This window comes from Alosa alosa, chromosome 20, assembly GCF_017589495.1.
Source record: "Alosa alosa isolate M-15738 ecotype Scorff River chromosome 20, AALO_Geno_1.1, whole genome shotgun sequence".
In the NCBI taxonomy this organism is placed as follows: domain Eukaryota; kingdom Metazoa; phylum Chordata; class Actinopteri; order Clupeiformes; family Clupeidae; genus Alosa; species Alosa alosa.
In genome coordinates this window covers 14,752,699-14,765,254 of record NC_063208.1, presented here as the reverse complement: position 1 = coordinate 14,765,254, position 12,556 = coordinate 14,752,699, and the positions used below count along the sequence as shown (strand labels likewise).

At 41.9% G+C, this 12,556-nt stretch overlaps 1 protein-coding gene across 1 annotated transcript; it reads right to left on the bottom strand.

The window, feature by feature from the left end:
• Positions 1-555: 555 nt before the first annotated feature.
• On the bottom strand, positions 556-11,756 carry LOC125285609 (progranulin-like). Its single transcript, XM_048230137.1, has 6 exons — positions 11,736-11,756; positions 3,246-3,386; positions 2,641-2,934; positions 2,249-2,386; positions 1,647-1,895; positions 556-934 (listed from the first exon to the last, which is right to left on the bottom strand). Exons 2-6 carry the CDS (start codon positions 3,384-3,386, stop codon positions 806-808), a joined length of 951 nt encoding a protein of 316 aa, XP_048086094.1. The 5' UTR covers positions 11,736-11,756; the 3' UTR covers positions 556-805.
• Between the last annotated feature and the right edge of the window lie 800 nt (positions 11,757-12,556).

The window sequence follows — 12,556 nt, the reverse complement described above, 5'->3', positions numbered from 1 at the left end:
TTTTGAGTAGTAGGATGGGCCACTATTTTTTGCATTCAAATTCCAAAAACGCCAAAGAGAGAACCCACAAGGGCAACCCACTACGGCATGGCATGCAGAGTCCTGTCCAGGGATCAGAACTACAGAAGACCAAGGTATTGTGGATTAATGCAATTACATTGAAGCAATAACACTAACAGATGTACTGGAAGATATGACATAATTCACTAAAAGAATCAGTGTGGGTTTGAAAAAGCAGTTTGGAGAATTTCCTAAAAGCCTAAAAGGGCAGGATACTGCAGGGCCATTTGCATCTCAGATCAGAATTGAAATTCTCAAAACCTACTTGTTCAAACTCCATATCATCTAATCATTTGTGCACATCAAAAGACATTTCTCCTAATCTTTAACAGCTTCTAAAGCTTTAGAATATCCGTGCAACTGATTGTGTACAAATGTCTGCTGTTTTTTTTTACATTTTCAATTGCTAATGTCATGTTGATCAAAATGCATGCATTGCATGGCAAAGAGCTGATGGCATATCATGGCAAAGAGCATATTCACATTCCAATTGACCAGGTTTAATGTAACTTTTAATTTATTTCCAAGTGTAGATACCACTCCAAAATGAATGAAGAAATATTTGTTTTGATGATTTCATGATTGTATGAATTTATCATTTAATTTATGGGGATCAATTAAATGAAGCTGAAACTGATATGTCAGCAATGAAAGACTGAGAAGTGTAGGCTACATCCTGAGCACCAATAGATGAATCCCACTGATGTGAAGTTCTGCATATGAGACCCATAGCAGGGTTGCTGCATCACAGTAGCTGTATCTCCCTCATGGCAGATGAAGGGATGTTGGTGTCTCCCTTCACACAGCTCATGGAGGTCGGGTCACATTTCCACTTGTACTCACAGCAGTGCTTACCATCTAGGCAGCATTGGCCCTTTGTGTAATACAGAGAAGACCGAGAGTTAGCAGTGTACTTAGTGATATGTGGCAAACTAGTAGGTATATGTAGGTGGATAGATAGATAGATAGATAGATAGATAGATAGATAGATATGAATTCATATGTTCATATGAACATTTCTTAAAGTGTAATTCCAGCGAAAATTGACCCAAGGGTGTTTTTCTGCATTAAAACACATCAAATAAGCCGTGGAGACAGTATTTTTCGTTGATCAACCACAACAGAGCTTGCTCCGGTATAAGCTATAGCCACAAATCGCAGTGGATTAGCTAAGGGCCATGAGTGAAATGGTTCCCAAATAGCATTTTTTTTACCAGTAATATTGTTCAAAACAGCATCAAACATCGTCAGTAGCTTGCTCAGGGTCCCTACACATAAAACGAAGCACCAACAACGTAGTTAGGGAATACAGAGTTTATAACAGAAGACTATGAAAACACTTACCAACTGTCCCCCTTATAGCTCCTCTTGAAGGAAAGTCCTTCTCAATTGAGAAGGTCTGCGTGCTAACCAGACTAGTAAACAGGCTCTGGCTAGCCTACAATCTTGGGCTTATTTGATGTGTTTTAATGCAGAAAAACACCTTTGGGTCCATTTTCGCTGGAATTACACTTTAAGAATAGTATTTTTGTCTCTTCACTGAAGAAAGAAAGGTAATTCTCTGTGACGACACAGTAGTGTTTTACCAGTGGGTACGGGCAGCAACCCCATTCTCCAGTGGGTGACTTGCAGCAGGAGTTGCCGTCGGGGCAGTAGAAACGTCCGTCACAGCGTATGACCTGAGTGGTCAGGGCCACGCTGCCATCTCCAGGGGCCAGCTCCAGTGTGACCCAGGGTACAGGAGCAGCAAAGTCTCTCACACAAGCCCTCAGCTCTCTGTCACAGTGGAATCCCACCTGACAACAGCCTGCTTCGCTCAGACAGCACGGGTCCAGCTGGAGGTATGCAAACATCTGGTATCAGTGGGTATAGGTGATTGGAATTTATCTTGTATTGCAAGTTATTTGTTCAGTGCTCATAGGCATCAGTGATGAAGATTTAACACTTCTGCTTACATTTTGGAGTCAGAGTAGTCTTCCAACATTTTTAATACATTTTATGTGCTTATTTTTTTTCTTCAAATTAAAATGCTCCATTATAGTCGAGGTATGAGTAGGCCTACATCTAGTGTCAGTTGGTAGGTGATCGGAATTTATATTTTATTGCAAGTTATTCGCTCAGTGTTCATGGTCAGGAGAGGAGAGCATGTCACTGGTCAGTAGTTTGTCTGCAATTGTATGTTTAATACCTGAGCTTTATCCGATCTGAGGGCAGGCAGCTGAGGAGTGGCAGCTATGCCTAGACCCCCCTTCAGACAGTGGGTAGAGGTGACATCACAGTGGGTGCCATACGGACAGCAGTGAATGCCATCCCTACAGCACTGACCCTGAAAATCAATCCACCACTCAGCCAGTGTCTCAAATCAATCTAAAATTAATATTGTTAAATGTTGAATTATGTTTGAACTATATTATGTTTATAATGTAATTAAAGGAAGGCAATAGTCTTGTGGAATCCAATAACAGTGACAGTTGGCATGAATAACTTCTAATTACGTAAACATTAAGAATATATTTAGCTGGAAGAGTTACAGCCATTGCCAAATCATGTGTCCAACAGGTAATGATAATGTTCACTCACTAATGTGTATATGCAGCAAAACCAGGATCCATATACGTATCTGCAGCATGTTGCACCATCAAGGCAGTAATAGAAGTTATCACACCACACCACAGACACGCCTGAAGGCTTCTCCTGAATGCTGTTTGTCTCAGAATCAGGCTTGAAGAGAGTCATCTCTGGTTCCTTAGCAGGCGTGTTTTTATACCACGGCAGTCTGAACCATGGCAGGCCATCTTTCATACAAGACTGAGCTGCTTCACTGCAGTGGTAGCCAGCTGGACAACAGTGCAACTGGTCAGAACAGCACACGGCCTGGGAAATAGGAATAGGGGACTAAGCCATAAAAACACTTGACATTTATGATGACAATGTACACCTTACAACACTTCAATATATATGCCCTTATATCAACAGGATGAATTGTTGTCTTTTACTATTTCTAAATATGCCCTATTAATTTCATTTTTGTTGTATTTTTGTAATTATAGCATGTATATCCATTTGTACAACACATCCCTTATATTTTATTCTACTATATACAGGCAGTTTTCTTCTCCTTCGCTGTATTCATTCAAACTACACAAAAAAAGCCAAACTTATAACCATTTGCTTCATGAACTCACGGAGGGATAGATGCAACATCCATATCCTCCTTCGGTCAGACAGCAAGTGTTCTTTTCTGGGCACACACGCCCATCCGGGCAGATGACTCTGGCAGAAACCAGTCCTACCCAGAAGGAAACCAGTGCAGCACGGGACAACATCTGAATCAAAAATTAGGGAAATGAAAGTGAAGACCTTAAATGACATTCAAAGTATTTTGTACAAAAAGGTGTTGTAAAATCCAGCAGTCCAAACATGATTTAAAACACTTTTATGTGTCTCATAGTCTGCACATTGATCAGTTGGACTGTCCAACTTGAACACTGAACAACTTTTTCTTATACGTTTAGAGAAGAAATCTTTATCTGAACAAAACAAGTGTAAACAAGTGTAACAAATGTATTATGCAGAATAAATGTCTACATTTTATAGATGGATTGATTCTCATACGTTCTTACACATTTCTGGCCCAGAAAAAAAAACAGTCAGGTTGTGATCTTTAGTGATCTGATGACTTATTATAGATATGAGCTCCAAGCCACAACTCACTGAAACCTATGACAGACATTACAGTAAAAACCTCCCCAATGGCACCACAGATCACAAGACATGAAGAAAGATTCAAGAAAAGCAACCAAAAAATATTAAAATTAGTAAGCAAACAAACATCAACAGCATCAGCTCACCTTACTTTCACAGCTAGATGTGCTTGGAGTTATGTTCTCATTCTCTTTTCATCTCTTGCCGACTTGCAATCTTTCAACCTCGGTCAATATATTTTTGGGAACTTCCCCTTTTCGATTTCAAATAGGAAATCTTGCTGTGGGTGTTCCTGTCAATAATTGATGTGATGTTAATGTGTGTATTAGGTTTTTGCTTCTTCTAATTGTCAGGACCCTGTCGGGTCTGTACTATGCGCCAACCCCGCCCCTTTGTAAGTGTTGTCCAACATTTTGCTTTTCTTTCATTATACTGCCATTTATCTAGCACTTTAATAAATATTCTTTATTAATTATGTGTGGACTTCCATTATGTTCTCATGCTTTGAGCCAAGCATGTGTAACATAATGAACAAGAAATGGCCTCAACATGTAATTGAATGGGAAGCATCTGACCAATAAATGATGAGCCTAACGTCAGTTTGGATAGTTGTGGATACTGTTTTTTAGAATTGATTTTGATTAAGTTTTATTTAGTATAATTTGTATTTTGTATATTTAGTATATTCTTTATCTTCTACAGTCCTTATTGCTTTGTTGTGTTTTTTATATTATGTACTTTTAATGACTTTTTCTGCTGTTATTGAATGTGTGTGTGTGTTGTCTGTATGTTCCCCTAGGGATCAATAAAGTATATCTATCTATCTATCTATCTATCTATCTATCTATCTATCTATCTATCTATCTATCTATCTATCTATCTATCTATCTATCTATCTTTTCAAATCAACATACATGGAGAAGGAACTCCATTCCTGAGATAATTTGTGTTAGCAACTCCTAGTCAGTCTCAAGAAGGATAAAGTTGGGAACGAAATTACTCAATGTGTAAACTATACATTACACAACTTTGGTGTGATTGTGTCTACACAGTAGTTTCTAATTGTAAGCTGACAACAAAATAAAATCCCAATGAGTTTTCCAGAAGGTTATGATAAATGATTAATCTTTGAACATCTTTACCAATGGGGTATTTCTCTTCAAAGAGAAGCATTGTTTTAAATGAAAAAAAGCTTTGCATAGGATATAGGATACCTATTTAGTATACATGCACATAGTACCTGTATTTTATAATATTCCCTTACATTTGCATTTCCAATAAAGATCATCATGACACATTTTATTTTGTCTCAGATGGACACATTACAAAACATAGGTTATGAATGTAACCTCGGTTCTTTGAACGAGAACACAAGGCGTTAACCAATCGAAAGTCATCCCCATATGACGTCATCAATTTGAACTAATCTCCAATCCCCCGTTTTAGGACATTTTTTCATGTGCCTTATAGCATTTTTACAAACTCATCGTATTTAAAACATTCTGAAGCAACTAAATGACCAGTTTCACATGGTCAATGAGGAACAAAGGGTTAACGTCACACGTTTTCCTTCAGAAAACAGAGGTTTTATTCATAATCACATGCTCTCTTTCAGTCATGTTTACTCAACGTAAACTAATGGATTACATACCACAACCCTCATTGAGATGGTGGACATCAAAAATCATTGTCTGACTGACATTTGCTTCATCATAACAAGTGCTCTTAGGGGCTCTGTTGAAATGTCCATATTTACCATTTTAAAAACAATTAAAACGTTGTGACAATGTTAATGTAAAGACCCATGTTTATCTTGCCCCCATGGATAGTGAGGAGGATGGTAAGAGAGGTAAAAATATTCCATATGGATCATTGTTGTAGAGTTACAAAAAAATCTTCAAATGTGGCTTTGTGCTAATAGATTAAAGCATGCCATGCAGGAAAAAGCTGAATGCTACAGTGACTTTGTGCTCTGCTGTCAGATGTCTTTGGCAACAAACACTCAACGTAGATTTGGCATACATACTGATATGACTATACTGAAACAAACCCCAAGCCTAATGATAAATATGGTGGAGGGTCTGTGATATTACAGGGCTGTATTTATTCCAAAGGCTGGAACCATATTATGCTGCAGTGCATGATATTATGAATGTATCTGTTAGTCTTTGTCATGATTGGATCATCCAGCATTTAAATTTGGCAACTGCCATTGGAACTTGCCATTGGAAATGTTTTTGTTAACCGGTTATCTGAAATTTAAAATAACCTGAACCTGAAAAATAACCTTTGAACTGTTTCTAACACTTAGAATACGTACATTTCAAGGTTAACTTCCCTAATCATTATGACCGCCACTAGCGTAGCAGTCATACAGGGATTGTCAAAGTTTGCTTTGTTTTTTTCATCAACTTCCTACATTTTTGGTCAACGATTCCCGGGACACCGAAACACCGGGGCACATGTAACTTGGTGAGCATGTAGCCCCACAAAATGTTGTTTGGTCCCCGGGGGCCACCCCCCCCATCCTCCCACCAAATTGTGCTCTCATTTTAATTGTTGCACAATTTAGTAAAATGTGTGCACGATTTACTAAATTGAGAGAACAGTTTAGTAAAATGAGCGCACTATTTAGTAAAACGTGCACACAATATAGTAAAATGAGTGCATAATTTACTAAAATGAGCACACATTCTCTCAATACACACCTCTTGGGCTCCGTACAAGTTAATTTCCCAAAAGATTTTGTTATACTTCTTTTACTCAATTTTACCAGGAGTGACAATAAATTAGCCTAGAAATCTAGACGCGCCCCTAGCGGCCGCAAATTACATTTGCTGCCAGGGCTAGTCTAGCAACTCTCCGTTGGCTTGTGAGCTCCAGAAATCGTAAACTTAATCAGGCCAATGAAATCGTGTATAGAGTCGTTAGGGTGGGCTTAACATAATGATTGATGGCAGAGTTGCAACGGTTTGGCTTGAATTCCCTGCTACTTGAAAACAAATAAGATGGATGTTGCTGTTGGCTTAACAGTGTGACACGAAAGCTTTTATTAAGTAGGCAAACTGAACTAGCCAACTAGTCTCGCTTGGTGGGAAACGATGGGACTCATAGCTGCCGCTGTCCCATTAATTGGCGTGCAGAGGGAATTTGAAAGACAACTGATTATCCCACCCCTCGGACTGAGCACTGCGAACGGTGAGTGCCCAGACCCTACATTTTAATGTGGGTCTGGCTCGTCAGGCTACCAATAAATGTGAAGGGCAATGTATTTTCAGTTGTGCTACATTTGAAACTATTATAGAAAATGGTCAGAGTAGCATCAGTGTTTCACTTCCCTCTACTGTACTGTGTGTGTAAGTTGCACACACATGACTGTGTTCTTTTACATGTTTGGACTCAATTGAAACCAGCGTATCACCTCATGACCAAAGCATTTTAAAGTACAGTAACACAATGTTAAAGTAACTTCAATTGTCATCATTCCGAATTAGTGAAAAGGGGGAACCCAGTACGTCTAAAACTGCCGAAAAAGGGTCATGCTACTACTTTAGGAATTTCAGTGCACTTTGCCAATGTCATATTATGGTAAAAAACTACATTGTGTTGCTTTAAGCTGTTACTCACTTGATCGTTGTTCTAACCACCAATGTAGTATAATCTATTATACACCCTATTTTGATCTTAGTGTTTAGTGTGTGTGTGTGTGTGTGTGTGTTTGTGTGTGTGTGTGTGTGTGTGTGTGTGTGTGTGTGTTTCAAGTGTGTGAATAAGTGAAGGTGTGAGGGTGTTCACAAAGACTGGGACTGTGCCCATCATTCTGACAAGTGTACAAATTGCATCATGCCTTTTCAGTTTTAGAAAACATGAAATGGGATTCCTTTCCTTAAAACAACCGTATCCAATGTGGTGATATCTTTTTGATCTTATGATTTGTCATTCTACCAGAAAGACTCCGAAAACAGATTCCGAGATGTTACCCCTGAAGAGCATAGAGCACGTGTACAGGCAAATATGGTAAGCAGTCTTTGGATACAGAGTCTTTGGCCTCCCGCATTCGATCCATGAGTTGTGAGCAGATCTCAAATCCTACCATCAAGAAAAGAGGACAGGGGCAAGGAGCCCACTCCTGGACATCCAGACAAGGTATCAACTGGTGGCAGTGGGGTGGTGGAGGAGGAGACCTCAAAGTCAGTGTCCTTTGTTGTAATTGAATGAAAAGATGACATTTCCAGGTAAAACTTTTGCAAAATGTATGATTTCCTCACTATAATCACAATCATGGACGGATTATGAACTTTCGGGCCCCTGGGCTCAGATGTATTAAGGGCCCCACACTAATTGTCGCATATGTGGGAGGGGGGGTTTGGGGGTCCTCCCCCAGAACACTTTTAATTTGTTTGATGTGATTTCCTGTATTCTGGTGCATTTTGGGGATGGCCAATACTTCAATTCAATCAGATTCATAGCCTACATCCTGATTTGTTGATATTGAGGCAATGATTCCATGGAAAGACTTGGGCTTCTGGGCCCCCTGACCCCTTGGGCCCCTGGGCCTGGGCCCGGTAGGCCCGTGCAGTGATCCATCCCTGATCACAATCCCCATTTATGGACACAGACAGATGAATGAATCCAGGTGACTACTCCAGCGTACCTGTATTTTCCCCACAACAAGGTGAATAAATGCAGATTTCCTAATTATCCCTTATCTAAACTGATCAGTCTCACAATCCACCATGATGATTTCTGTGTGAAAATCCGTTGTGATGTAAGGGAGAAATGCTATAGTGTGCATTTAGTCGAGATTTGTTCTTGACTGGCTTGATTTGGTTTGACGGTGTGTTACCATGAACGATCATTTTTCAGAACCTCTCTTCCCCCACTGTGCAGTCATACCAGTAGATGGTGCCCTTCCATCATCATATTTGGAAAATTTCAGCATGTTCCATCTCCAATTATTGTAAAGTGTATGTGAAATGTATGTCAACTATAAATCTATAATATATATTGCATTTGCTCACATGACTGACATCTATTTACACTAGATTACATTCACTAGATTACAGTCCTGGACTCCTCTAATAGTTTATATGTCTGGACAGAATGTGTACACCGATCCATGCTTGTATCTGTGTTTCATGTCAATGCTTTGTGTCTGTGTGTGTGTGTATGTATGTGTGTGTGTGTGTGTGTGTGTGTGTGTGTGTGTGTGTGCTCGTAGGGAGTATTTTAAGACTCCCGAATGTTGCTGTCCACCACGTGCTGTGACATTTCATTGGCTGAGTTGTGTTTAGGAGCAGAAGGGTTTCATGAGGATGAGGTGTGTGTGTGTGTGTGTGTGTGTGTGTGTGTGTGTGTGTGTGTGTGTGTGTGTGTGTGTGTGTGTGTGTGTGCGTGCGTGTATTTGTATGCGCGTGTGTGTTTGTGTATGTGTGTTTGTGTGTGTGCGCGTGTGTTTGTGTATGTGTGTTTGTGTATGTGTGTTTGTGTGTGTGTGTGTGTGTGTGTGTATTTGTGTATGTGTGTTTGTGTGTGTGTGTGTGTGTGTGTGTGTGTGTGTGTGTGTGTGTTTGTGTGTGTGTGTGTGTGTGTGTGTTTGTGTATGTGTGTGTTTGTGCATGTGTGCGTGTGTGTGTGTGTGTATGTGTGTGTGTGTGTGTGTGTGTGTGTGTGTGTGTGTGTGTGTGTGTGTTTGTGTATGTGTGTTTGTGCGTGTGTGTGTGTGTGTGTGTGTGTGTGTGTGTGTGTTAGTGCGTGCGCATGGTGAGTGAGAGGCTCTGCTGCTGCTGTACTGACACTGAGCAGGCTGGAAAGAGCAGGCTGGAGCCAACACAACACAACACAACGCAGCACAGCACAGCTCAGCACAGCTCGTGTCAGCCTGGAGCCGGGCCATGGCGTAGGTACTCAACACACACTCAATCAGCAGCACCCCGGGGCTTAGTCAGCGTTCTCCAATCCACTGCACAACTCTGTACACACACACACACACATATATATATACACATACACAAACATACACACAAAAACACAAACACACAGGCACACACACACACAGCACCCCTTTGGTCAGCTACTTCTGGACTAATTAGGCACGGTTGGTGAGCTTCTAGCTATGAGAGGGTCTTGTAGCTCAACAGGTCGAGCAAGGTGCTTGCAGCATCAAGGCAGAAGGGTTAAATTGTTGGCAGTACAAGAAACACAAGAGAACATGTGTCTTTAATGCTTTTAAAAAGTCCCTTTAGGTGGAAAGCATGAGATGTAATGCTCACGAGAAGTCCATTACATGGCGTGCCTTTAACCGCACATAGACCACCCAACAGGTATGAGAATATGTGGAACTGGCTCACACAGATAAGTAAATGAGTAAAATGATTGGTGTTATGGGAAGATTTCCAGGAGATTGCTTTTAGAATCGTGCAATGTTACCACCGAAACGCAGCATTTCGGACGGAATGGGAGCTAGATTCTACTGGTGGCTCCCCTGCTGCAGTGGTGACCATTTATTACTGTACCTCTGGCCACTATTTTTTCCCATGATGCTCTGTGTCACATTTTCCATCTCGAGCCTCCCTCCTGTTGCCCGCTCCAGGGCCTTGGGCTGCAGCCGGCACCGCTCAGCAGAACTGTGGTTCCACGATCCCACATCAAGACCACCCCCTTGTGACAGTAGTGTACCTCAGCTCATCTGGAATTGGCTTGGGCCGGAAAGCTCTCCCTGTGTAGGTAATACTTTGCTGGAGAGGCCTCCGTCTTGTGGTAATAATGAGTGTTTCTTGGCCAACACAGCAACACCCTCTATACACACACATACACTCACACATACCAACGCCACACACACACACACACACACACACACACACACACACACACACACACACACACACACAAGTAACCAACTTCTCCAACATGTGTGAGCTCAAGATAATTCTCACACGTGTTTCCTTCTAAATCTTCCAACAAACATGGGTTTGTGTGTCTCTCAGTATACACTACACACACTTCCTGGTGAGCGAGGATTCATTTTGCTCTGCGCTCACTTGGTCCTGTCACTGTAAACCAACACAATTTAAGAATTGATATTCATCCCTTGTCGTCAATTTTCAATGTACTGGGTACCCCTTTAGCGTCATTTCTCAATGAACATTGAATAAACATGAACAGTGGAAAATGACTGCATGTACCGTATACCGCATGTCCGAAAAGTGACAAAAGAGGTCATGTTTCCTGCCCAATACACCAGAGTGGTGTAGTGCAATGCCAAGGCATTCTGGGGGCACGGTGCCAATGACAAGAGATGCCATTACCCCCATTATAGGTCAGCATACCATCAAAATCAGTTTGAAGCTGTTATTTGAAGGTAAAAACTATGTAGTATTGCTTTAACGTTGCTACTTGGTGCCTCTGAGGCCTCAGGGTATAGTTGCTTTGCTGCGGCTGTCGGTGAATGGGAGGCCTGTAAAGTTCTCACTGTGGTAGTGGTAATGATGTTGACCAGATACAGGGGGCGGGGGGCGGGGTTGGTGGGTGTAGGGGTCATGAGATGAGGAAATGACTCTTCCGTTCTTTCCGTTTCTCAGTCGATTTCTCTCGGAGAGCAGACGAGAGTGAGATTGAGAGAGAGAGAGAAAAGAAAGAGGAAGGGGCTTTCTGTGAGAGAGAGGTTGTCTCGCCGCGGTACCGATGACGGGCAGAGGCGTTCGGTGAGGTCTGCACATGAGATCCCACACATAGAGGCTTCCTATTGAGGGGTTTGCACATAAGTGAAAACATACACACCGAAAGATAGAGAAAACATACACACGAAAGATGGAGGGAGAGACAGACAGACAGAGGGAGGAAGTGAAGGGAATGAAAAAAGAGAATAAAAAAAAACAGAGGGAGAGGGAAACACATAGGGAGCATCTAGCAGTTACACACACACACACACACACACACACACACACAGTACAACTGAGAAGGAAACTCACTGTATAGGGCGCATCTAGCAGTTAGGCAGTCTCCAGGCGAAAGAGGAAGGGGGCGGGTCTGTCTGCATACTCTCCCAGCGTTCTGATTGGTCTGCACACTTTCATTCATCCCACTAATGATTTATATGAGTGGGAAACTCTTAACTGCGGCTTGCAGGAACAGGACAGTGCAATGTTTGCAAGCAGCGGTCGTGTTGTTTTTGTTAGTTGTTTTAACTCGCCTTTCTGTATTTTCCTGTTGTTTAGGGAACAACATTCGGCATTCAGTCTTTTATGACCTCTTTCCTCCTTTCCTTCTCCTCCTTCTCTCTCTCCCTTTCTCTCTCTCTCTTTCTCTCTCTCTCTGTCTCTCTCTCTCTCTCTCTCTCTCTCTCTCTTCCACAGTGCATTTAAAACGCTCATTGCCCTCGTAATGAGAAGGGTCAAGTCAGACGGTTAGGTCTGGCCAATGTTTGCACGTCTGAGCGTGAGAATGCTTCAGCATTCTTCACTTCTCGGTGGCTGTAACAGTCAGAGCAGAACTGTGATAAGTACAGGGTTTGGTGTATATGCGCGCGTATGTGTCTCTCTCTCTCTGTGTGTGTGTGTGTGTGTGTGTGTGTTGTGTGTGTATTGTGTGTGTGTGTGTGTGTCTGTGTCTGCAGCTCTGCCTCGCCCCTTTAACGCATTCCACTTTCGCTCGACTATCTCGCCCACGCACTCGGCATGTGACTGCCAATGACAGGAAATCAAGGATGTCAAATTCTGCTCTCCCTGCCTCTCTGGCTTCCAGTCCCGTGTTACCTCTCCGGCCAGCCTGCCCCCTTCTCTCTCTATCTCCC

Bases quoted from the DNA above. Each gene is read 5' to 3' on its own strand.
- LOC125285609 (XM_048230137.1), bottom strand. From the start codon at position 3,386: ATGTTGTCCCGTGCTGCACTGGTTTCCTTCTGGGTAGGACTGGTTTCT. The intron at 1,896-2,248 runs GTATTAAACATA...GCATACCTCCAG, and splicing joins TCAGATCGGATAAAGCTCAG to CTGGACCCGTGCTGTCTGAG. The intron at 935-1,646 runs GTAAAACACTAC...TATTACACAAAG, and splicing joins GTTGCTGCCCGTACCCACTG to GGCCAATGCTGCCTAGATGG.